At 42.5% G+C, this 27,728-nt stretch overlaps 3 protein-coding genes across 6 annotated transcripts in view; 1 reads left to right on the forward strand and 2 right to left on the reverse strand.

Annotated features, from left to right (window-relative positions):
- Positions 1 to 17,443, reverse strand: part of LOC139452781 (SH3 domain-binding protein 2-like) — a 40,188-nt gene extending 22,745 nt beyond the window's left edge. The window contains exon 1 of one of the 3 annotated variants that reach the window (XM_071234395.1): positions 17,361 to 17,443. The gene's annotated coding sequence lies outside the window, so the exon portion shown is untranslated. Of the gene's footprint in view, positions 1 to 6,478; positions 6,592 to 16,807; positions 16,829 to 17,360 lie in introns of those variants that run through there. The other 2 variants (XM_071234396.1, XM_071234394.1) reach the window with 2 other exon arrangements.
- Positions 3,812 to 10,597, reverse strand: LOC139451825 (uncharacterized PE-PGRS family protein PE_PGRS54-like). The gene is made up of 3 exons (XM_071233127.1): positions 10,533 to 10,597; positions 7,369 to 10,188; positions 3,812 to 4,169 (listed from the first exon to the last, which is right to left on the reverse strand). Exons 1-3 carry the CDS (start codon positions 10,595 to 10,597, stop codon positions 3,812 to 3,814), a joined length of 3,243 nt encoding a protein of 1,080 aa, XP_071089228.1.
- Positions 14,367 to 27,728, forward strand: part of LOC139452782 (uncharacterized) — a 29,274-nt gene continuing 15,912 nt past the window's right edge. The window contains exon 1 of one of the 2 annotated variants that reach the window (XM_071234397.1): positions 14,367 to 14,448. In XM_071234397.1, coding sequence (XP_071090498.1) covers positions 14,422 to 14,448 — 27 coding nt within the window. In that variant the 5' untranslated portion in view covers positions 14,367 to 14,421. Of the gene's footprint in view, positions 14,449 to 14,608; positions 14,630 to 27,728 lie in introns of those variants that run through there. The other variant, XM_071234398.1, reaches the window with a different exon arrangement.

Raw genomic sequence — 27,728 nt, forward strand, 5'->3', positions numbered from 1 at the left:
AACCTACAATACAACATACAACACAACCTACAATACATCCTACAATACAACCTACAATGCAACCTACAATACAACATATAATACAACCTACAACACAACCTACAATACATCCTACAATACATCCTACAATACAACCTACAATACAACCCACAATACAACCCACAATACAACCTACAATACAACACACAATACAACATACAACGCAACCTACAATAAAACCTACGAGACAACCTACATAAAACCTACAATAAAACCTACAGTACAACCTACAATACAACCTACAATACAACCTACAATACAACCTACAGTACAACCTACAATACAACCCACAATACAACCTACAATACAACCCACAATACAACCTACAATACAACCCACAATACAACCCACAATACAACACAACCTATCAGAGTCACCATGACACCGGGTGTTTGGGAAACGGTTGATTATAGAAGCATTCGAGGACTATCATTAATGTTGAAGTTCACATTTCTTGTATCCTTGAAGGTGTGAAGCCCCACACAGCGGCAAGCAGCACTTGAAGTATAAAACAGTTAACTTACACCCGAAAACAACAACTGACGCCGAAGGCCTTTCCAACTTCGCTTATACTTGAGGTTATTCAATAGAGAACTTTGCTAACGATGTTCTGGTGCTAGAAGCGTTTCACTTTGACAACCATATACACGGCGTTACGTTGTTGCAATTAAAAAGAAAATAATTATTTTTGACATTTATATAACTCAAAATCTGCTTTCAAACTACCCGAATTCAAGAAAACACAACTTTTCTAAATCTAAAATACATGTGATATCTAAGATGATTGTACGTTAAGTGAAAGTAATACAGAGCGGTAGGTTAGTCAAGTGGGTCATACACTGGAGATCACGCCGACGACCGGGTTCGATTTCCACGTGCGTACAATGTGTGAACCATGTCTTGATATGAAACCTGCCTGATATCCTGGAATGTTGATATATGTTCAACTCAAAAAACACACTCGCCACAAATAATCTAAAAGAAGCCTTCACCGAGTCTGCCTGACTATTGATTGTCTACCAGTTCCCTCGCATGAGTCTATTTATGTCCGCCAAGAGTGTGAATGCCACATGGCAGTAAACACACGACTGACTCGACGAATCAGGAAGCGGGCGATAAAGTGTAAACGCACAGTTAACACAAGCAATCCACACCGATTAAGGCTCTGAATAATGCACCCTCAGAGTCGTATGGCATGACCATCACTGATTGAGCTCAGCAGGGTCAGACATGTATTCTGTTTACTAAGTTTTTTTTGTCGTTGGATTATTTTTAGTGGATAGAAATGAGAAAATTGTATTCAGACTAATACAATAAATATAGCGGGTTAATAAAATTAATTGAAGAGAAAATGAAAATGACACAGGGCGCATTACAAATGACGAAGACGGATAATCATTTAGATTAACAACCATTGAAGAAAACCAAATATTCTCTAACGTAGGACATTTTTATCCGCCGTTCGAATGTTTTGGTTCGTTAGTCGACATCTTCGAGAAATCCGATTTCGTTTTATACTGACTCCACGATTTATCATATTTCGACGAATGGAAATTAAATATACTTCATAACATATTTATTTCTAAAGCTTACCTTATTCGTGATTAAGAGGTTCAGTTAGTCCAGTGGATAAAGCTTAGTTAATCACACCGAAGACCTGGTTCTATGCTCTGTGGCCTGCGCCGTGATATCGCGTGTGTATTGTGCTAGCAGAGGCCCCTCACTACCTAACCATAAACGTGGCGCAGTAGCTAAGTGCCTTCAGTGGTCGTCCATCACGCCGAAACCACAGGTTCGATTCCCATCTTGGCACAATAGTATATCCTTGGTATCCTCTGTCATTCTTTTGATCAATATTGCTTAATGTGGCGTAGAATCTCATTCACTCTCTTTTAATTCGTGATGGAAATGTGGAATCAAATCATGAGTGAGTGAGTGATTTTGGTTTAAAGCCACTTTGAAGAATATGTCAGTAACATCACGGCATGTCAGCTTGTGACTGGAAAACATAACCGGGGCGAATCTGGTATTCGAACCACGAGCATAGGTTTCTGGCACGCCAAAGGAACGCATAGTGCGTTGCTGTACCTTCTAGTGCCTTGTGAAGATGGTAGGAAGCCCTATTCAAACAAATAGATACTACATTATAAGTTGTAGCAGGATCACTCCTAGTACATGGGCTATTATGCGTCCCGCGTTAGGTTTTATACCACGAGTCAGAGGCGACTGATATAAAACCTAACGAAGGACACATACAGCCCCATGTACCCCTGACCGACATGTTTTAATCTGTTATTGTGAACGAATTAAAACAAATTCAAAATTGATCGAAAACAACTGTTCGATGGAGCTGAGGTTAACTTGTGCTATGTCACGTGACTTTAATTGACTCCGACAAAGTGTGCGGCTTTTTGCTTCAAAGCTGGGTTTTAGGGATTTATTCTCCCGCTGAGAAATCCACATGCACTCTGTTTGCCTAATGGTGGGGTATAAGGGCGTTATTCTACCTCTCAGAAATGTATTTCTCTCGCATGCGGGATACATACTATTTTATTAAGATCACGTGGACCAATCAGATCTCTCAATAGTGAAATAGTGAAATCTGTGAAATCTGAGTCAACAATATTCCCTCATAGATGCTTGTATCTTCCTATGTTACAGCCCAAAATAGGCTATTGTATCGACTATACGCATACAGGAAGAAGGAAGGTACTTCAGCTTTGGTCATATCATGGGACATATATCTACATGTATATGGTTCAATGCGTTGAAAAACCGAAACACTACAGCCCACTATAGCCATCCAGTGTTATGTCCACGTTTGTGCACGTATGCCTTCTGTGAACTGGTTTGAGAGGCGTGTGAACTGTTGTTAGTTATGTCACATTTGTTTTTGGTTTTGTCATCTTAATGTGGGAGGTAAAGCACAAATGATGCAAGGCGCAGACGAATTATAATCTGTAACTTAACGAACAATACAACCTTCGTTACATCCTACAACACAGATCGCCTCCGTGGTCTAGTGATAGAGCGTCCGCCCGAATAGCGGAAGGTCCGGGGTTCGATCCCTGGCCGCGTCATACCAAAAGACGTTAAAAGATGGTACTTGTTGTTACCCTGTCTTGTTGCTAAAACAAGGACTGGTCGGCTCGGAGTATACTGTGTCTATGTGGGGTGTTCATGCTAAACTTGCGGCATGGTATCTCAGTGAGCTAGCACTATAAATCAGCATCACTCTGGACTAGTACAAGCAGCCACACACACCCACACGTGTGCATTTAGGTCGCTATATAAGTGCAATAATCTTGGACGCGACGTTAAACCAGATTTCACCACACCTCCTACAGCATAACTCATAACACAACCTACAATACCGCCTACAACAAAACCAACAACACAGCATACAACACAATCTACAACACAGCTCACAATAACCCACAACAAAACCTACAATACAACCTACAAAACAACCTACAACCCAACATAAAATACAACCTACAAAACAGCCTACAACCCAACATAAAATACAACCTCTGAACAACCTACAACGCAACCTACAATACAACCTACAAAACAGCCTACAACCCAACATAAAATACAACCTCTGAACAACCTACAACGCAACCTACAATACAACCTACAAAACAGCCTACAACCCAACATAAAATACAACCTCTGAACAACCTACAACGCAACCTACAATACAACCTACAGAATCATCCATAGACTAAGTTTTAGTGAAAGTGAATGGTACCAAATCTTCAATATTAAATCATGCCTCAGTAAACAAAGCGTTCAGATAGACAGTGCCACCACTGTTACTACTACCACAATCACTACCGCTGCCACCACTGTTACTCCTACCTTCATCGCTACCGCTGCCATCATTGTTACTACTACCACCAGCACTACCGCTGCCACAATTGTTACTACTACCGCCATCACCACAGCTGCCACCACTGTTACTACTACCACCATCACCACAGCTGCCACCACTGTTACTACTACCACCATCACTACCGCTGCCACCACTGTTACTCCTACCTTCATCGCTACCGCTGCCATCATTGTTACTACTACCATCATCACTACCGCTGCCACCACTGTTACCGCTAGATGAGTACGCTATGCTACAATATGATGTCCATAACTTTCATCTTTATTATCATGTTGTTTCAGACAAGATGTCGATTTTTGTTCAACTACATCGATCAATTGGTCAACTTACTGCATGCAACACGCTTTGGCGTAAGGTAACGTGGACTGACGGTGGCACCGTGTCAATACGTGAGTCAATAGTCCATGAAGGTGAGTCAATAGTTCATGAAGGTGAGTCAGTAGTTCATGAAGGCGAGGCAAAGATTCATGAAGGTGAGGCAATGATTCATGATGGTGAGGCTGTGATTCATGAAGGTGAGGCAATGATTCATGAAGGTGAGGCAAATATTCATGAAGGCGAGGCAATGATTCATGAAGGTGAGGCAATGATTCGTGATGGCGAGGCAATGATTCATGAAGGCGAGGCAATGATTCATGAAGGTGAGGCAATGATTCATGAAGGCGAGGCAATGATTCATGAAGGCGAGGCAATGATTCATGAAGGCGAGGCAAAGATTCATGATGGCGAGGCAAAGATTCATGAAGGCGAGGCAAAGATTCATGAAGGTGAGGCAATGATTCATGATGGTGAGGCAATGATTCATGAGGGTGAGGCAATGATTCGTGATGGTGAGGCAATGATTCATGAAGGCGAGGCAATGATTCATGAAGGTGAGGCAATGATTCATGATGGTGAGGCAATGATTCATGATGGTGAGGCAATGATTCATGAAGGTGAGGCAATGATTCATGAAGGCGAGGCAATGATTCATGATGGTGAGGCAATTATTCAAGATGGTGAGTCAATGATTTATAAATGTGAGGCAATGATTCATGATGGTGAGGCAATTATTCAAGATGGTGAGTCAGTGATTTATTAATGTGAGGCAATGATTCATGATATTGAGGCAATAATTCATGATGTTGAGTCACTGATTCAAGATGGTGTGTCAATGATTTATAAAGGTGAGTCAGTGATGAATGATACTGAGTAATTGATTCATGAAAGTGAGTCAATGATTCATGATGGTGATCCAATGATTTATATTGATGAATCAATTATCTATGAGGACGAATCAATGATTCATGAGGTTGAGTCAATGTTTATTATGGTGATTCATGGATTCATGTTGGTGAGTCAATTGTCCATGAAGGTGAGTCAAAGATTCATGATGGTGAGTCAATGACTTATGAAAGTGAGTCAATGATTCATGATGATGAGTCAATGATTAATGATGATGAGTCAATGATTCATGAAGTTTAGTCAATTATTTATGACGGCGAGTAAATGATTCATGAGGTTGAGTCAATGTTTATGATGGTGAGTCAGTGATTCACGATGGTGAGTCAATGGTTAATGAATTAGGGACAATGATTCATGAAGGTGAGTCAATGATTCATGAAGGTGAGTCAATGATTCATGATGGCGAGTCAATGATTATTGAAGGTAAGTAAATGATTCGTGAAGGTGAGTCAATATTTCATGATGGGGTGTCAATACTTCAATATTCCATGTTATATCAGTTCTGTCATTTTAATGTGGGGAGTGTTGCCTGGTTTGCCTATTTGGTAAAACAACTCACAGATAGGATGCATAAAAACACGGAACGTTAACAGTGCGAATCTCGGATTCAAATTCACTGAGCAGCAGATCCTGTAGAGCGAGTTGTGACGTCTTATGTCACTTGGATAAACTGAGCAGCTGGTATTGACATTGCGGACAGATTACTCAATATACTACTCCACTTTTGATGGGGACGTTGCTATCTTTCCATGACACACAAAATTGCTTCTCGTGATATGTCAAGTGAATATCTATAAAGAATGGCATTGTTTACAATTGGAAGCCTCCGCAAAACAACTACAACTGTGTATGTCTAAAATCTGTATAACAACCAAGTTGTTCCTTCACTCATGTACCAATTACCTTCTGATTGTACAAACATACACGTTTAGCTGACCGAAAAAATTCATTCCCAGCCGGTTGTATTTATTTCCGCTGAACAGTCATGCTATAATGAACAACATGAGACACACGTCTGTGCACGCAAGGTATGCGACAGGGCGGTGTGCTTGATCCCTCGTCGTCTATGCGTAAAGATGAAAATTTTTAAATATTTCAATGACTGTTGATAACATTATAAATTCATACCCCAACTTACGAAAGGGATATGTTTCTAACCTGACACTGGAAGCGTCGCTATGTTCAGCCATACCTATATCATGGATCAGAGTCTCGTCGATTGGCTATGACCTACATAGAAACCCCGTGCGCATACACCTGTATATTATGCAAGGCCATGTTTCCGTATGAGGTCAGCTATACAAAACGATTCCTTACCTTCTTGATGGTTGACTTGTTTGTAGTGTTTTGTCCAGGCTTTGGCTGTTTTAATAAGCAGTTTCGCATGCAGCTTAGTACGCACACTCTGTTTTAACGTGTGTCACCTTACTACTTCCTGGTTGGTAGATTACACAGATTCGCACCTATACACGCCAATGTCAGTGCGCTGTATATTCATAATACTTACCTGTTCTCAATAGCCAGGTGATATCAGTATTAACTGACAGTCACCATATTTTGGCAGTGATCAACAAATTATTCAGATAACCTAGACATAACAACGCCCAGTTATTCATCGATCGAATCTCCTTTTCATTTCTTTCCGATTTTTTATATGCAACTGTATTCAATTCACACATCACATAGGCGGTTGCGGTGTGAGGGAGTCTAATAGTAAAAGCGTTCGCACGTTTCGCACGTTCGATTCCCAACATGGGAACCTGTAAACCTATTATTGGTGGTCCTTTTCGTGAAAGTGCTGGAGTATTGATAAAAGCGGGGTCAAACCTTAATCGCATAGTTAACTTCTTGTTGGCTATTGTGAAGATTAAAGGTACAAAAGTTTCCTTTTCCCGAGCGATAGTACTGGAATATTGCTGCATGCGGCGGAAGTCTAGCCTCGTTGTTGCTATGTATTGTCAGCCAGGATGGGGTGAGTCACAGCTCACTAGCTGCGTGTGACGTGGTACTGCGCGACCGACTACTACTACTGCCACCAACACAATCACTACCGCTGCCATCACTGTTACTACTACCGCCATCAACACCGCTGCCATTACTGTTACTACTACCACCATCACTACCACTGCCACCACTGTTACTACTACCGCCATCACCACCGCTGCCATCACTGTTACTACTACCACCATCACTACCGCTGCCATCACTGTACTTTACCGCCATCACTACCGCTGCCATCATTATTAGTACTACCGCCATCACTACCGCTGCCATCACTGTTACTACTACCGCTGCCATTACTGTTACTACTACCGCCATCACTACCGATGCCATCATTGTTACTACTACCACCATCAATACCGCTGCCACCACTGTTACTACTACCGCCATCACCACCGCTGCCACCACTGTTACTACTACCGCCATCACTACCGCTGCCATCATTGTTACTACTACCGCCATCACTACCGCTGCCATCATTATTACTACTACCACCATCACTACCGCTGCCATCACTGTTACTACTACCGCCATCACTACCGCTGCCATTACTGTTACTACTACCGCCATCACTACCGCTGCCATCACTGTAACTACTACCACCATCACTACCGCTGCCACCACTGTTACTACTACCACCATCCCCACCGCCACCAGCATTGTTACTACTACCACCATCACTACCGCTGCCATCACTGTTACTACAACCACCATCACTACCGCTGCCACCACTGTTACTACTACCGCCATCACTACCGCTGCCATCATTATTACTACTATCACCATCACTACCGCTGCCATCATTGTTACTACTACCGCCATCACTACCGCTGCCATCATTGTTACTACTACCACCATCACTACCACTGCCATTACTGTTACTACTACCGCCATCACTACCGCTGCCATCACTGTAACTACTACCACCATCACTACCGCTGCCACCACTGTTACTACTACCACCATCCCCACCGCTGCCAGCATTGTTACTACTATCACCATCACTTCGGCTGCCATTACTGTTACTACTACCGCCATCACTTCGGCTGCCATCATTGTTACTACTACCTTCATCACTACCGCTGCCACCACTGTTACTACTACCACCAGCACTACGGCTGCCATCATTGTTACTACTACCTTCATCACTACCGCTGCCATTACTGTTACTACTACCGCCATCACTACCGCTGCCACCACTGTTACTACTACCGCCATCACTACCGCTGCCATCACTGTTACGACTACCACCAGCACTACGGCTGCCATCATTGTTACTACTAACTTCATCACTACCGCTGCCATTACTGTTACGACTACCGCCATCACTACCGCTGCCACCACTGTTACTACTACCGCCATCACTACCGCTGCCATCACTGTTACTTCTACCACCAGCACTACCGCTGCCATCACTGTTACTACTACCGCCATCACTACCGCTGCCATCATTGTTACTACTACCACCAGCACTACCGCTGCCATCACTGTTACTACTACCACCATCACTACAACTGCCACCACTGTTACTACTACCACCATCACTACCGCTGCCATCACTGTAACTACTACCACCATCACTACCGCTGCCATCGCTGTTACTACTACCACCAGCACTACCGCTGCCATCGCTGTTACTACTACCTTCATCACTACCGCTGCCATTACTGTTACTACTATCACCATCACTACCGCTGCCACCACTGTAACTACTACCACCATCACTACCGCTGCCATCGCTGTTACTACTACCACCATCACTACCGCTGCCATCATTGTTACTACTAACACCAGCACTACCGCTGCCACCACTGTAACTACTACCACCATCACTACCGCTGCCATCACTGTTACTACTACCACCAGCACTACCGCTGCCACCATTGTAACTACTACCACCAGCACTACCGCTGCCATCACTGTTACTACTACCACCATCACTACCGCTGCCACCACTGTAACTACTACCACCATCACTACCGCTGCCATCACTGTTACTACTACCACCAGCACTACCGCTGCCATCACTGTTACTACTATCACCATCACTACCGCTGCCATCACTGTTACTACTACCACCAGCACTACCACTGCCATCATTGTTACTACTACCGCCATCACTACCACTGCCATCACTGTAACTACTACCACCATCACTACCGCTGCTATCACTGTTACTACTATCACAATCACAACCGCTGCCATCACTGTTACTACAACCACCATCACTACCGCTGCCATTACTGTTACTACTATCACCATCACTACCGCTGCCATCACTGTTACTACAACCACCATCACTACCGCTGCCATCACTGTTACTACAACCACCATCACCACCGCTGCCATCATTGTTACTACTACCGCCATCACTACCGCTGCCATCATTGTTACTACTACCGCCATCACCACCGCTGCCATCACTGTTACTACTACCACCATCACTACCACTGCCATCACTGTTACTACTACCGCCATCACCACCGCTGCCATCACTGTTACTACTACCGCCATCACTACCGCTGCCACCACTGTTACTACTACCGCCATCACCACAGCTGCCACCATTGTTACTACTACTGCCATCACTACCGCTGCCATCACTGTTACCACTACCGCCATCACCACCGCTGCCATCATTGTTACTACTACCGCCATCACTACCGCTGCCACCACTGTTACTACTACCGCCATCACCACAGCTGCCACCATTGTTACTACTACCGCCATCCCTACCGCTGCCATCACTGTTACTACTACCGCCATCACCACAGCTGCCACCATTGTTACTACTACCGCCATCCCTACCGCTGCCATCACTGTTACTACTACCGCCATCACCACAGCTGCCACCATTGTTACTACTACCGCCATCCCTACCGCTGCCATCACTGTTACTACTACCACCATCACTACCGCTGCCATCACTGTTACTACTACCACCATCACTACCGCTGCCATCACTGTAACTACTACCACCATCACTACCGCTGCCACCACTGTAACTACTACCACCATCACTACCGCTGCAACAACTAATAGTACCAACACCACTAATACTTTAACGTCCTCCCCCACTTCTACCACCACCACTGCTACTATTATTACTACTACTAGTAGTAGTACTACTTCAGATACTACTACTACTGCTACTGCTACTGCAACTACAACTACTTCTACTGCTAGTAGTACTATTGTTACTACTGCTACAAATGCTACTACTTATACCACCAAAAGGTCTAGTTTGTGTCGATAAACCTACAAACGATGTGATCGGTCCCTAGGGTCCTTGCTTTAAAATAATGACCTCGGCAAGAGAAATCAGTTGTTTTGTTATTCCGAAGTTCGTCTATAAAGTGTTTAAGTTCACCTTTTCGCAGCCTTCTTTTTATTAGAATCACCATTGCACCGTTCCTTCATACCATAGCCCTCCATTAAATAAAGGGTGACCAAACCTTTTCCATAATCCTACGAAAGTGTCCGTTGTACGATTCGGACTATCATAAGCATGTGTTTATAAATCACTTTTAAATAGTGACAACACCAGGTTCGCGCGTCCAAAACACATACAAAGGCAAGTAAATTGTTCACATGAAAAACAAGAAAACAGCGTTATCACTATCCCCCGTCGTGGGGCACATTAGAATTTTGGGTTTTTTTATTTAGCAGTGAATATTAACTATAAAAAGTGTCCTTTTAAGCCTTAATTTGGTCGCTTGATGTAATCACATAAGCTCTTAGATAAGCGAACTTCAGTAGTTTCTGAAAATCTGCTCACACTATGCACTAAGTTGATAAGCACGGAGCAAGGGCCATAACTCTCTCAAAAAATAATTTATGGGACGAATTTTCGAATTCAGTCTTCACAAGTATCTCTTAGATAAGCATGCAAACTTTCATTATTGTAACTTCAGTTGTTTCTGATGAGGATTGTCCCCATTGCACACCCTGTTTACTAAGTTGAAAATCACGAAGCAAGGGCCAGAAATTGACATACGGGTTGTTATAAAGAACATAGCGACTGCCGTGCAGATTTCGGTCGATTGTGGGATTTGCGGGGCATGTGTACCGTCAACTGGGCATCTACAGTCATTTAACTCCCTTGCCTCGAGAAGATGCCAAGTCATAATATTAGTTCACCTTGATGGTGGATAGAATCCAGTAGTTCAAGGTTGCTTTTGTATCCTCTACCATATATGTTGGAGCCATAGTTCAGTTTAGCATCTTCAGTTGGTCAAGACTGGTGCTCTCCAACGACTTCTACCGTGGACTTGGTTGGTCCCACTTGAGCGAGATACTCGAAGCGAGAGGGATTTGCGTAAGCCTGTCTAATATCTGTGACGGATCCAGTTTTCACTTTTTTTTTTTACATAATGCCACCCATTTCTGATTTAACAGTGAGACCACATTTATAAGCGAAGGCTTCCAATGCATCTAAGTTTTTTTTGGCAAATCATGAACAGTATAATCGCAAAATTCTCCTCAGCAAATGACATGGTCTTCATTCTCTTGTGACGCGAAACTTCCTCGGTTCTCTCTTAATAGTACATGCAAGCTGGTATATAGAAGGAAGATGAATAACATTTGGCTAAGGACACAACCCTGTTCACACCAGTGTTTGGAAAATGTATATCCATTCATACATAAAAGCCATAAACATACTTTTACACAAATAACACAAGCTATTATCTTTTCCCCTATGTGTATAATGTTTTTGCTTTTCCGTATTTTTTTTTAACACCTCCACCATATATGGTAGTGAAAGCTATCTGACATACTTTATTGCAGTCAGTTTATGAAGATAACTCGTGCACTCTAATTACGCTAAAACAACATCATCCTATATATTAAAAGCCCTAAAAGAACACACACCCAACACAACACCCCTCATTCAACACTCCCACATACGGCATCCCACATACACCATATCGACCAGTACAACGTCACCCAGCAGTCATTTATAGCATTGCAAAGTAAAATGACCCGTGAAGATCCGGGGTAGAATAGGTTTTCAGCAACCCATGCTTGGGCGGGATCGGTGGTCAGGCACGCTGACTTACGTGGATAATGCCAATCAATGGATTGTCCGGTCCAGATTCGATTATTTACAGACCGTCGTCATATAGCTGGAATATTGCTGAGTGTGGCGTTAAACAACAAACAAACAAACAAACAAAGTAAAATAGTACTTTGAACCAGGCATATGCTGCTCCCTAAATTTCACCGGGGCAAAACTACACAAAACCGGGTACTCAAGGCATCGGACGTAAAACATAACCGATGCAAAAATAAGCTCGTAAAAATAAGTCTTTATCTGCTCGTGTACTTGAACTATGAAGGTTCAGTGGTCGCGGAGTTGAGGGGATAGTGTCTTCTTGTCGTTGGCCTCACAGTGCATGGAAGACTGAAAGGTTATACACCCATGTTTTCTGCGGTAGTCTGACATTTCAGGTCTTGTACAAGCGAAGTGTCGTATCACCTCTTTCACCCCGGGCACTCGGCGCCGTAATTACAATAATTAATAACAAACAACAAACAAGCCTCTCCAAGTAGGCATTACTCAGCTCCTGCTATCCTATAAATAGGAAGTTTCATATCCGAAAAGACTAATCGTTTTGTGGTTCTAACATAGATATTTGTACACAGGGTATGAATATTCAGTTTAATAACTACAGTGAAAACCCATTAACCAGAGGCGTGTTCAGGAGGGCGGGCGCTCGCGATATTACGCGAGCACGCGCTGTTGAACACAGCTAACCGCGCGAGCGCACGCGTGTACTCGCGATCGAACCCGAGAGGTAGTTCGCCTCGTAATCTAAGATGGCGTCGCACATTGAACAAATGTTTGCCTTTGGCGAGAATGGAACCGATGTCAATAGAATAATCTTTAAGACTAGATCTACCATCAAAAAGTTATTTTTGCATTTTCAATATATTGACCCGTGATGATCAGGGAAGACAATAGGTCTTCCGCAACCCATATGTTAGGATCGAGTAATAAGACTCGCTGACTTGGGTGATGCATATCATCGTATCCCCATTGCACAGACCGATGCTCATGTCGATTGCTGGATTGTCTGGTCCAGCACAGGGACATGTAACTAATAATAAAAATAAACACCTTGTTATCATGAACATCAAAATATGAACACATCAAACTTATGATGAAATTAAATGTGTGAATCTATGACACTTGTGGACAGGGCTGTTTTGATTCCCGGTGACGCCATTTTGGATGCTGTGCCGCGAGAGCGAGTACGCGCCTTCCGTTCAGAAAGGCGTGATATTGCCTCGCTGTACTCTCGAGCGGGCGCTCGCCCTCCTGAACACGCCTCTGGACACTACTCCCCTCAATCCAGTTGTCCAGATTGACGTTACTATCACGAGTAAGATGTAATGTCACTTTAACAAGGAGATAAACCTGGTGTCATCATTTTTAAAGATTTCGAAAGTATATTCTAACTTGAATTCGAAAAATACTCTATTCTAGATTTATCAGACAGAAGTTTCAAATCACAATAACTACTGCTTATCGAAACAGCTGATGTAACGGTCGACTAACACTTAGTCAATGAAAACATGTCTTTAAAATAATACAAAAATATAGAAAGAAACTTTCAACTTCTGTTGGGGAATCAAGCAAACTAGACTGGATTAGTTTGATCTAGACTTGCCTAGGCTTTTAGTGAAAACAAATAACTAAAAAATATAAATACAACAGTCATGGTGCAAGACTAATTAACGTCTTGAAATAGTGATATTACAACATAAGGTTACAAAATGCAGGGATGGGGCTACTTCATTGACAGTACATTTTGGGCAGACAGCACAATACAAATCGACAAATCAGAACGTGTATGTTAAATTTTGGGATGAAAATTGGAACGTTTCTTTTTCCGACTTTAATTTGATATCGTTCACTAAACAATGAGTGTTGTTGTAAACCCGTGATAGCATATCAGTTTACTGTCTATAAAGCTAAGTGTTCCCACATTCATGAGTATATAATCAATGGCCAACACCCAACTGACACAGAAGGGCAATCGCAAGTCATCTTATCTGGCCGCTTCGGTGCATGAGATAATCGGAGTTACTTCCCTTTGAATAGACGGGCCTATTTAAGTCTCTGTCATAGTTTCTTTTCACACCAGCCAGCTGCGATTATCAGTCTCGGTCCAGCTCGCACTTTTTGCCGTTTCATATGGGTTTAATCATTTATTTGTTATCTCATTACTGGCATATATAAGTACGACGTACGCATGTACTTCTTAGTGGATCTGAACACGGTAAGAGAGTAATTATACAATTGAATTTAAGCTAGTCATAATTGAAACGCACGATAAAGCTTGGTTTGAAACGCGTGTGGCAGCTGAGTAACGGAATGTTCTTCAGACATACAGGGTGAGTTCAGGTGATGTTGGTGATTGTACGAGCGCTTCCGGTGGACGGATTTCGCAATAGCTGTGCGTGAGTTTGACGTCGTCCTTTTGTACCATTTGTAAAATCGCGGGCAGACAAATTCAGAAATATGACTTTTTAGTGTGGATTATTTGACAGGTCGTTGAGTCAGAAAGACAACAGCATGCTGCGTAGCTATTGCTGACGAATTCCACTATTATTTCAAATGTAACGCCGTTGTAAAGTCTACAACTAAATATATTGCATCTACTCATGAACGACATAACCTGTATTACAGAGTGCAAGAAAGTCATGTGCACTAGAAATGTTTCCAAGTTTAAAAAATGCCTAAAAGTGTCGCAATTCTACATCTTACTGTGCGAACTAAATGTAAAACGTAACCTCATCATGTTATATATTTTTAGACCTATGCTTTTGTACCACTGTCGGTGGTGATTTCAGAATATAGATTTGAAAAGGAGAGCTGGTGACGGTTCTTTGAGTTGTCTTGAATAACTTGAGAATGTCACGAATAATCAAAGCATCAACGGACGGACAACAGCGACAAAAAACAACTCATGTTTGTTTTGGGAAAATTGCGACCATTTCTTCATGTTTTGTTTGGTTCAGTACAAATTGATATAAATCAGTTGTTGAGGACATGTAGCTGTGTCACATCAGGTCAGGGTCAAAAGTTACAGTCGCAACATATTTCCCTTTCGGGACATACCAATTCGTAATTAAATCAACTTCCCGAGGCAAGGGAGTTAACTGACTTTAAAAGTCCAGTTTCCACCCTTGCCGAAATGGGCTGTAATTCCTGGGCTCGACTGAAGCGCCACCAGTGGCTATTACCAGTTATGTCACTTCTATGCCTCTCCTATGGACCAATCAAATTTTATCCCTCGTATCACTTGCATTTGCTTCAAACAAAATGGTGGCGCCCAGTCAAGACGATCTGATCGATAATCAAGATCTATATTGTGATAAAACGGGTCTTACATCGCGAAGTGCATCAGATCACGTGAGCACCTTGATTAAAAACATGAAAACATTTGGAAAATGTCTGTTGACAACGAATTGGCGGTGCACATGCTTTGTAAATACTGCAATCGACCGAAATCTGCATGACAGTTTACGAACCGGATTTCGATTTCGTTGCGCGGTTGTGATTGGACTATGCATAGACTCTTTAATCCAGCCAAAACGTAACCCCATAATACCAGCCTAGTTCGGCAAGGGTAGAACTTTTATAGTCAGTTAACTCACATGCCTCGGGAAGATGTACTTAAATGTACCTCGCATTTTTAAACAGACAAAGAATTGTCAACCAGGCTAGTTTATCAGTTGTTATTAGATACACGGTTAGGGTAGGGGAGTGTGATTTGTAAACGAGAATGCGGCTGAATTAATTTTAAAAATAACCCTATTGAACTTGTAATTCATTTTTTTCCCTCATGATAACATTATGGTGTAAGAAAAGAAAAAGGAAAAATGCTCGTTTTCAAGCTATAGCTCGTATTCCCACAAACGCTTAAAGCTTATCGGCGTCACTGTATAGAAACAGACCAGCCGTGTTTTACACTCTGCACAATAGTTGATATGCTTCATGAATATGTGAAACTAATAGCTTCCCTGTATATCTATCTTTCGCATTTGGGGTAACTCACGTGTGCGTTTTTGAAAATAGACGTATTGGTGTATGTGCACAAACACGAACAATAAATTCACCCGCCCGACAAGTTCATCATGGTAAATATTTGTGTAGAGTCATTATAGGTACGCCCTGTATACATGCACAGTATAATGTAGTTGTACAGAAAGTAGCATTAGCATTGCCAATTAAAGTATCGCATGTTTTATCACCCGTTATTGAGTCACGTATGCAGGCACTCATCGGTTCTGTACCGAGAAAGGTCAATCGGTGGGAAGTTTCTGATTGGCTTTCATCGTTTAACACATACTCTTAAGTAATTGAATTAATATGAATGTAACTAGAACTTAAACTATATAATCATTATTTTTATTTTATCACCTACTCAATGTTTTATTGCGAGTGGTTTCTTTAAAGAGGTTAGATATAAGAAGATCTGCAATACACGTCACACTTTTGCAGAGAGACAGAACTATCTGTTGATGTGACACCCATCGAATGTTCAGGGGTACCGGACTGACGGCACTGTCTGAAATAAACTATAGCGATACAGTTGGGATAACACAAAACCTTATCAAATCACTTTAACCTACCTCTGAGAGACACAGTCATTCTCCCTGTTGGGTTTCAAGAGAGACCATATACCATATATGATCTGTGGTTTCAAATACAGTTTTAGAAAGTCAGAACTACACCGTTCTGTGTGGATTTCGATTGAACGTTACGTCGGTAATATTTCGGTAATATGAAAACATCTGAATTGAAAACTCCCGTGTTTATCCCAGGGTGTTGCTCTGGCCGCGTCATGCTAAAAAAGGTTAAACGATGGACCGGCCGGCTCGGAGTATATTCATATTTTGAGTTTGAGTGGGTGTTCATAAACGTCCTCTTGACATCTAAGTGAGGTAGCACTAACTCTGGACAAGTACAAGCAGCCACACTTGTGACACACACGTGCATGCACGTCGCTCGACAAGTGAGCTCAACGTTAATAAAAGGTTCTTCTTGATCGAACATCGAAAATAATCCTCACAAAAAGATGGACAGAAGGAACACATCTATCTGAAACGTTGAACGGAATGGACACAGCCAGCTATTTCAGCCCCGCCCACCCTTCCTTTCCTAAAAAAACCCACACTTACATACCTGTTTCTGACATAGAACACTCCGTCTACTTCACCGACACATACACATGTATTTCATGCCCCATGTACCACTGGGCAGACGTGAATAGCTACCGGAAGTCCTAGGATGTAATAGGATGCCACGACGCCTTTCACCGGAAACTGCTATGGCGATGTCATATTCATATCTTCATATCTGGCTTTTTTGTACTTTGTTGTATGAAAATGTCATAAATTAGTCATGTATTGTGTGACAAGAAGTACATAAATAATCTTTCTATTACATGAAACATCATCTGATGAAAGTACAGAAATGATCTGTCTATTACGTGGAACATCACCCGGTAGAAAGTACAGAAATAATCTGTCTATTACGTGGAACATCACCTGGCTGAAAGTACAGAAATAATCTGTCTATTACGTGGAACATCACCTGGCTGAAAGTACAGAAATAATCTGTCTATTACGTGGAACATCACCTGGCTGAAAGTACAGAAATGATCTGTCTATTACGTGGAACATCACCTGGCTGAAAGTACAGAACTGATCTATCTATTACGTGGAGCATCACCTGGTAGAAAGTACAGAAATAAACTGTCTATTACGTCTATTGCGTCAAAGTAGTGTGTTGGGCAAAGGAACACTGTTCCTGGAACCAGTGCCCTCAACTGCCAGACCCCCGTCCTCCGCCGACACAGGGGCGCAACACACGGCAAACAGGTTGCCCAATTCGGTCGCCTTTTTCGACCAGCAATGGGGTGCTGTGGACAAATTCTGCTCCGGGTCCACACGGGGGAAGAGCTATTAGCGTTACCCAGCACTCACCACGGGGAGGTTGTTCTTCAAGAGTGCCTCACCTGATGGAAAGTACAGAAATAATCTGTGTATTACGTGGAACATCGCCAGGCTGAAAGTACAGAAATAATTATTTATCCTCGACTAATCAACCATATTGTTCTTCGCCGTGTACTGCAATATTTCAACTATACGACTTTGGGACATCAGGCAAGGTCACCGGACCCTGTTAGTCCTGTCCCCATTAATCTAGAACTCCTTATTCCGGGCCACATTAATCTAGAACTCCTTATTCCGGGCCCCGTTAATCTAGAACTCCTTATTCCGGACCTCGTTAATCTAGAACTCCTTATTCCGGGCCACATTAATCTAGAACTCCTTATTCCGGGCCACATTAATCTAGAACTCCTTATTCCGGGCCACATTAATCTAGAACTCCTTATTCCGGGCCCCGTTAATCTAGAACTCCTTATTCCGGGCCCCGTTAATCTAGAACTCCTTATTCATGACCTCGTTAATCTAGAGCTCCTTATTCCGGGCCACATTAATCTAAAACTCCTTATTCCGGGCCACATTAATCTAGAACTCCTTATTCCGGGTCCCATTAATCTAGAACTCCTTATTCCGGGCCACATTAATCTAGAACTCCTTATTCCGGGCCACATTAATCTAGAACTCCTTATTCCGGGCCCCGTTTATATAGAACACCTTATTTCGGATCCCGTTAGTCCGGATCCCGTTAATCGCTTACAGCGTCAGTCTACATAAACTAAGATAAGACCAAATATGATTTATTTTTCGAGAGAAACGTGTTTAAACCATTACATTGTCATGAACTGTTTTGTAGATATTGTTTCTGGTGCTGAACATGTGTTGTTGTTTTAAGCTGAAATATAGGATCAGAAAACTGAACGCGAACAAACCAGGTCACTGTGTACAGTTACATAAGAGGACCAGACATATATGCTTGGCCTTGGAGTCACATATGGTAATAATGAAGTACAGTTAAATATAACCCATTTGTCAATACATGTCGAACATTATGGCAAACAAAACCGGCGACATCCTACGAAGCCACCAGTCCCATTGAAGTATACAACATCAAACGTGACATGGAATTAGTCAGAGGCACGGTGAATAGTTCCGGTGCACAGTTCCGTGGTGAAGGTGTATGGCGATTTGTGTTGTGAATTCACTGGACTGCTCTTTAGTATGCATAACTGCACATCTTATTGTATAAACTAAATACTACAGCCTTGGGGTAAACATATTTGCTTTCGTTAAATGTATGGTAATATTGTGACCTTACTATGAGAAAATTATGTTTCAGCTGACAACGCTAGAGACGTGTAATTGTGACAGTCTGAAAAAATTCAGGTGATTCTTAAGCTGGGTTAACTTCAAAGGTGCCTTTGTCTTTGTGTAGAGGTGTAGTGATTTGAAGTGAATCTGTGATTCACAGAATCAAAAATGTCATGCAGCACAAAATGTGTTCTATCTTACCAACAGCCGGAAGGCAGAATTCAAATTAAAATAATAATATACCATTTTAGTACCAATATACAAACGTAAATTTCCGTTATTTAAACTGAAGGCCAAAAGAAACTTTACCACTTACAAAATTGAAATTGCAAAAAATTAAAAGCACAAGTTCAAACTAAAACACATCGTCCAAACACAACAATGCTCCGTGCAGAAAGCGATACACGCCCACGGCACGGTTTTTGTTGTTCTTGTGTTTTGGGGGGGGGGGGGGGGGGGGGGGGGGGGTTGTAGAAAATGCGAAAAAGGGAAAAACAGGTGCTGCTGGGTCTGCAGTAAGGATATATATTTATACATGATACGGACGGCATGTCACACATACAACAAAACACCACAGAAATGACACGACTGACACCGGAACAACGCGAACGGGTCCTGGGGATGATATAGGTGAAGTATAACCAATGCCCACAGTGCTGGAACTTTTGACTGCTCCCGTTTTACTGTAACTAACCTAATGCATCGTTAAAGACACACTGGAGAGACATCAGACAGACCAAGAACAGGCATACCCAGAGTAACTACGCCCAATGAAGACCGGTACCTGCATACTTTGCATCTCCGGAATCGATTCATGACAGTGACGTCATCAGCGACAAATGCCTTAAGGCATATAGTCGTCAGACAGTGGCCAGGAGACTCGTTGGCAGTTACGTGACTGGCAGAACCTTGTCTTCACTGATGAAAGCCGTTTCTCTCTGTTCAGAGTTGTTGGAAGACAGCGTGTTTACCGCCGAAGGGGATAACGAACGGCGACGTATTGCGTTCAGGAGGTCGCGCGGCGTGGCGGAGGGGCTGTAATGATGTCAGGAGGAATTCATGGGCAGGAGAGAACACCACTGGTCATCGTTACTTGAATGACATTCTTCGTCCGATTGTCCAGCCATTTCTACAACAGCTGCGACTCGGTGTCCTGTATCAGAATTACCACGCCAGAACATCAACGTGTTGCCATGGCATGCCCGCTCCCCAAATATGTCCCCGATAGAACACCTCTGGTCATGTCATGGACCGTTGTGCGTCGTGTTAGACAGCGACCACATCTTCAACCGACAAAAACATGACGTCATCAGACGACTGACCTTTCCTGTGCGTCGGAAAGCTTTTGCTTGTCTTGTAGAAGTTGGTGGTCGTCCACGCTATTAATGTGATGTAACCAATGAACTTGAGAGATTTTAGATGTGTGCCCTTTGTCTATTTCGTTGAAAGCTTGTGTTTGCTACCCCACCTCAATTCGGGCAACTGTCATGCCGAGATCGGATGCTGTATGACTGTCATTTTAAATGTTGATTTCACTGATGATTTTCAATATATTTTACTTCATGCATCTATGGATTTGAACTAGAATGATTAGCACTATGGTAAAGTTTCTTTTGGACAAGACAAGACGCAAATTATACATTTGTTCAAAATTGTTCAGTCTCATTAAAATCATATCTTAGTTCTCGCTACCGCTAAACAAAGATCTGAGGACATCCCATTTGGGGTCACGTCAGAACGACCTTTCGTCCGACCAATCAGAGTGTCGTTTACCAGATCATGACAGTGACAGTCGGAATGTGCTTTCGAATCATGCAACCTCGAAAACGTCAACATGGGGTATTCCGAACGACAGTTACGGCCTGTACGACTGATTCCGTCAAAATTATTGTCTATCTCTCGCTTCCGTGGGAGAAAACATTTGAACGGAAGAGGCGTTGCACAGTACGTGGGAAGCACAGCCATGCAACCACAACCATATATAAGACATTCCGGAATGTTCGTTTATTCAGTTTTCAAAATTTTAATCTAGAACTGTGTAAACATATTTTTCATGCGTAGTCTGAAATGGAAGTCACCAGGTTGAAACGAGTGAAAGCAGCTTTCTAATTGGCTGATGTCGACTTCTTGTCAGTCGTTTCTGTGGGAGGTCAAGGTTCGGGAAAGGTCGTTCTGACGTGATCCGTAATGGGATGTCCTCAGATCTTTGTTTAGCGGCAGCGAGAACTTAGATCTGATTTTAATGAGATTGAAAATTGTTAAAACAAACACAAGGAAAAGAAACTACATTTAAGTACATTAGGTAATGTACAATTTAATTCATTTCATGTTAAGGTCAAAGGAGTCCTCGGACTTAATATGAAATATGTATCTGCCCATCTTCGCGGAGGTTTTATAAATTAGTTATTTATTCAGTTGAGTATACGGATAAAGTAGCCCGAATGACTAATTCATAGGCATTAGGACCTCTTTACAATTTACATGGACAACACTACACGTATTTACTAACACTGCTACTGTATAACAGTATGTTCCACACACTACCTTCCACCCTTTGATGATTTACGAACTGCAACATGTATGTAAATAATCTGGCGCGATTTACATATATAACGACCACGTTTATGAGATATATTGTCACTTGATAGCATCTGTATAATTTAAGTTGGGTGTTTCCAACGTCACATATGTGACACAACCTGTCAAACACGTTTCAGTTCGTTATGGAAATTTCCCATCCCCGAATAAAGCCTTCCCATGGAGGTTTCGACTCTTCAAATGATCCGCTACTACAACATTGGGATAAGCCGCTTTACACTCACCAAATCAAATTTAAAAACTTGAATTGTGACTACATGGCCGGTTTAGGGCCTGTTTGTGCCATTTCGACACAGCAGGGAGTGCATGTAAGATTCTAAACAATCAGGAGCATGTGCATGTCTGATCTCAGTGTTGGACTCAGTGACGCATGATCACGTGGATAGTTATGTAATTGCATGTTCTGTTTGGAGAAGCATAACATACAAATGAAGTAATCTGAGGTATGTTTACTGTTAGACATGCGTATATATGTAGAACACTGATTTTAGAAGTACCTGATGCTAAGAGCCTAAACAAACCAGTTGTCGTCTGGAATTTCACGGAGCTATGTTCCTGAGACCAGGGTACCACTAAACAAGAATAAAGCAATAATTGAAAACGTGGTAAAATTCCACAGTTTTATTACTATCAGCTAATTGTATCAATAGACGACAATATGGAGGATAAATAACTCAATGTGCGCTGAAATGAGCAAATATACAAGCTGATTAGCTGATCAACTGTATAACAGTTATAAAAAGGAGAATAGTTAAATCTTTGACACTTTGACAAGATAATTGGCAAGATGCATAGACAGCCAATTAAGTCGGCTGCGACCAATTAACACCTGAGAGTTAATTAACTCAACACTCTAATGTGTGAATAACCTCGACTGGGTTAAATAGCGGGAAATAAACACAGAGGGCCTATCCCTACAATAAGTCTCTTGAACAATAAAATAGACGAAAAACGCCTTCATAGCAAACTTTTTGACTGAAGACTGCTAAGGTAACACTAGACTTCACAAAAATACAAGGGACTTGACCTACGGAGTATCTAGACTCACTATCATTAAGAAACGCACTTGACCAAAAGAGTAATTTGACTCCCAATAGCAAATAGATATTTGACCTAAACTAGATAATCACGGGAAAACTGGTTATCCGCGGAATACCAGAAAGATGGGGACCGAAATATGAAAGCCTAGCTATTACGTTTAGCTCAATATCACCAGAGTAAGTTAGGACCAGAGAAATAAAATTGCCCCATAACCACTTACTGACGAAACGTAAGTTTTGACCTGACCACGCCATTAGCAACACGACCCATGAACGGCCTAGCGATACCTGGGGGTAAAGACACATGCTTTTGCTAAGGGACCAGTGAAGATCCGGGTTAGAAAAGGTCTTCAGCAACCCATGTTTGCCGTAAATGGCGACTATGCTTCTCGTAAGAGGCGACTAATGGGATCGGGTGGTCCGGTTCGATGACTTGGTTGAAGCGGGTGAAGCATGTGATCGATCCCAATTGCCTGGATCGATGCTCATGATGTCAATCACTGGATTGTCCTGTCCAGACTCGATTACTTACAGACCGCTGTCATATAGTTGGGATATTGTTGAGTGCGGCGTAAAACAACAAACCAGCCAACCAGCCTTTTGCTAAGGGTTTTAACCCGTTAGCGCGGACGTCAGTCTGGCAAACTTGTCCTGGTCAGTCGTGGGAATGCAATAGCCTGGTGAGGTAACCAAAGTGTTTTCTACCAAAACCCGAGTACTATGCCACTACGGAAGATGTAGGTACTGAACTAAAGCCCTGAAGCTATTCAATGGTACCACTAAAGCCACAAAAAATCATCGCGCTACTCAGTGAAAATCAAATTTACAAAAGCACTTTCAATACAGGAATAAGTTTGCATACATATGTGAGATAACATATATCAAATCAATAGATGATAAAAGTACGCAATGAAACCGATAGAGAATACAATTTACAAGTCACCAATCCTCTAACAATAAATGTGATGACATCGAAGTACGGCGTCCGCCGGACTTTGCCGAATGCAAAGCCGGAAGCCGGACAATTAAGAGAAAGTGAAGTGGTGCGGTCACTAGACCGTGACTGAATGGTTTTGCGACACGGTGCCATGGGACTCAACTTTCAAGATGACGAGAAACGCTTCACATGTATTTGTTTTCAAATTGCGGTAAATGATCAACACGGTGGTAAGATGTATTCGTTGTTAGCTGATGACGTGGGGTATACGGTTTGACGTAACCTCTGTGTTGCCATGTCCCCTCCTCGCGTGTCGGACGGAAGTCATGTTGTAGCCAGATGATTGGAGTTACAATCTTCAAGCAACAACATAGAAAACACTGGCGACTAACAAATTAACTGGCTCATTGTGGAATTCAATCCATTTCTTCTTCGAATGTACCTTATATGATGATTTTAGGGAGACATTACTGACAGCTATCGATAATCTTGGACGACAAAAAACTCTACATGGTATTCTTTCTGGTGACCCAAACCTACAAATTTTTTTCCTGAATACAAAAAATTGTTAATTTCCATTATGCAATATTATGTTTTACTGTATATAGGGAGAAAGCGGTAATAAGTGTTGCACTTATGCCCAATCTCTTTGTCTTTTTGGAAATAATAATGATGATGATGATGATGATGAGAACACGCAAGAAGCCTGTTATCCCGGGTTCGCCCTGATTGTGTTTCTACGTGCGTCAGCACCATACCCGTAACAATGTAAGGCCTGTCTCAATTTGGGCTTTCCTCTAATGCACATTAAACTGACACGCCGTGATATAACTGAAAGACTGTTCACACAGCGTCTGACTCACTCATTCATAGGTTTAAAAAATTGGAAAGGTTTATTGTACACAGATGTATATCATCTTTCGTTCTCTAAGACACGCCGCTATATATTATAAGTGTGTTATAATCGTAAGCACGATGTTCATACCCATTTCATCTCACAACCTCACCTTTCCCTATTCGGAGCGCTGGTTGGCAGGGTTGCATCCCTTACCCGTGGCAGTATCCGTTGATCGCGAGCGCGAATCCGCGATATATCCCGATTGTCCCGATTTGTCAGCACTACACTTGGACTCCGTTGGGCTCTAATGGTGGCAATCTATCTCTTGGGCGTCCCTCCCACATTGAACTGACACACCGTGATAATTGAAACACTGTTCTAAGTTTCATCCCTGTTCCCTCACTCCCTATTCCTAAACAAGCTGAACCTTTTCACATTGCCAGTCAATAACCTGGGTGAACGCTGTCTGTCATGGCAGCATGTGTAAACAGCGACAATTCAAACGGTGACGGTTAGAAAGAAGATGTGTGATCAGCTTGACCCTTGCGAGCGCTGAGGGCTCCAGGCCGACCCAACCATTTTGACTCCTGCGTCCTCTGAGGCTCCAGTTCTACCCCACCAATTTGGTCCCTGTGAACGTTGAGGGCTCCAGGCGCATCTCCCGGGCTTGATCCTTGCGGACATTGAGGGCTGCAGGCTTACACCACCACCTTGACCACTGCGGACATTAAGGGCTCCAGGCCTACCCCACCACCTTGACCACTGCGGACATTAAGGGCTCCAGGCTTACACCACCAGCTTGACCACTGCAGACATTAAGGGCTCCAGGCCTACACCACCACCTTGACCACTGCGGACATTAAGGGCTCCAGGCCTACCCCACCACCTTGACCTCTGCGGACATTAAGGGCTCCAGGTCTACCACATCAGCTTGACCCCTGCGAATGTTGGCGGCTCCAAATGCAAGTGATATGATTGGTCAATAGGAGGGACGATCGAAATTACAGTCTAGTTCGGCAAGGGTGGAGACTGGACTTTCATAGTCAATTAACTCCCTTGCCTCGGAAAGATGCAAATAACCGACGAATATGGATCGCATTGACGGGTTGTTGACTTTATTCATTGCTTCTCGTCGTACCCCTTTAAATTGGGACGGTGCTCATGGTATCAACCATTTGTTTGCCAGACCCAAACTTTACAGAGACAGAGACTTTGTGGAGACAGAACCAAGCTTATCATCGGGACTCATGTCAATCACATTATTTCCGAGACAGGACGAGTGGCGATGATTGAAACCCGTAGTTATAATAAAGGGAACGGATTAAGCCGAGGGGGTCCGACACCCAGGCCTCTTTCAACTGAGAAATTTCAATACTGTGACGAACGTCATTTATATTTACGACAGCAATGCGATAACCGTAGTGCCAAGATTTCTCTGTGAAACGGGCCTAAAATGTTAGAGCCGATTAACCTGTCAAAACCTTACTTAAACCCTTTCTTTATCAGAAAAACGCAAGGCACTATGAGACACAACCTGGCAGTCCTATTAAGCCCTATAAAGGCCGCTGTCAAACCACCCCAGGACATTTAATATCATTACGGTATTACCTTAATCGCCCTTCACAAAAACGTCGGCGTTGACCATGCGTTTCAACACGATAAGTCACACTTACAGTTAACTAAACAAGACTATCTTGAATATCTTGAATCACATGTTCACAAAGTGCTAACACGTCATCCGTTTAATGACACCCTTAAGGACAGCACAAACAGAATTTTCGACTGATTTATGTTTTCGTTTGGAGCAAAAAACGTCTGGACTCTGTGAACCCTCACAAAAATATTACTGGTTGGTCACAGTTAAATATTTTGGACAATTATCATACCCAACATTCAGACCTAGCTCAGAACATCAACACGACGGCTCGGGTACACGGCCATTCAGCTCATTCCCGAGTGATAAGTCTACAACGAATTTATCTGACCGCCATGTTTATCATTTACCACAATTTGAAAGCATGGATATATATATATCGTGAGGCGGAGAGTTTGTCCCCGTATTCCCAGATGAACTCCAGATGATCATTTGTTTATGTTTAGGCTCTGTGCACCACAACCATCTAAATTCAATGTTAATGTGCATTATGCGACGCCGTTTCACAGTAAGAGGTCTCTCGGTTGGTATATTTTTCCCAGCTGAACATTGACATTTATCGGATCGTCATTTACCAATAAATGCAAGTGTTGTATATTGTATGGTTATGTTCTAAAAGACCTGCTCGGGACAATCTCATTAAAATCAGATCTTAGTTTTCGCTACCGCTAAACAAAGATCAATTAACCATCCATTAGCCAATCCAGAATGTTCTTTTGTTCAGGTTTCAAATTTTTAATCTAGAATTTGTCATAATATGTTTCGAGGCGTAGTCGCCAATTTGAAATTAGTGCCGTGAAGCACGAGACAGCTGCCTTCTGATTGGCTAATGTCGACTTCTTGTCAGTCATTCCATTGGTCGGTCAAAGTTCACGTAAGGTCGGTCTGACGTGACCCGCAATGGGATGTCCTCTTTGTTTCGCGGTAGCGAGAACTAAGATCTGATTTTAATGAGATTTTGCTCGGGATAGAAAAGTTCCAAGGAAACCATCTGGTGGTCAGGGTCGCTGGCCTTACTGATTGCGTGTCATCGTACCCGACGGCGTAGATGTTTCTTGTGATTTCCATCACTGATTTGCCTGGCTGTCGTGATGTCGTTGAATATTGCCTACATGAATATAACTTGTGTTATGGAGAGGTATTAACATATAAATCTTCTTGGCTTGTTTGCCAATTCAGACTCACTGAAGAAAATCATGTTTAAATCATTTAGTTCGACTGTTTCG

The sequence above is a fragment of the Haliotis cracherodii genome, unplaced genomic scaffold, assembly GCF_022045235.1.
Source record: "Haliotis cracherodii isolate W230 unplaced genomic scaffold, xgHalCrac1.p SCAF_9, whole genome shotgun sequence".
NCBI lineage: Eukaryota > Metazoa > Mollusca > Gastropoda > Lepetellida > Haliotidae > Haliotis > Haliotis cracherodii.

Excerpts from the sequence above, each read along its gene's own strand:
- LOC139451825 (XM_071233127.1), bottom strand. The coding sequence starts at position 10,597 with ATGGAGGGCTATGGTATGAAGGAACGGTGCAATGGTGATTCTAATAAA. Across the intron at positions 10,189-10,532 it reads AAAAAGAAGGCTGCGAAAAG|CGGTAGTGATGGTGGTAGTA; the intron begins GTGAACTTAAAC and ends TAGTTGTTGCAG. Across the intron at positions 4,170-7,368 it reads AGTGATGGCGGTAAAGTACA|CATAGCGTACTCATCTAGCG; the intron begins GTGATGGCAGCG and ends ATCATATTGTAG.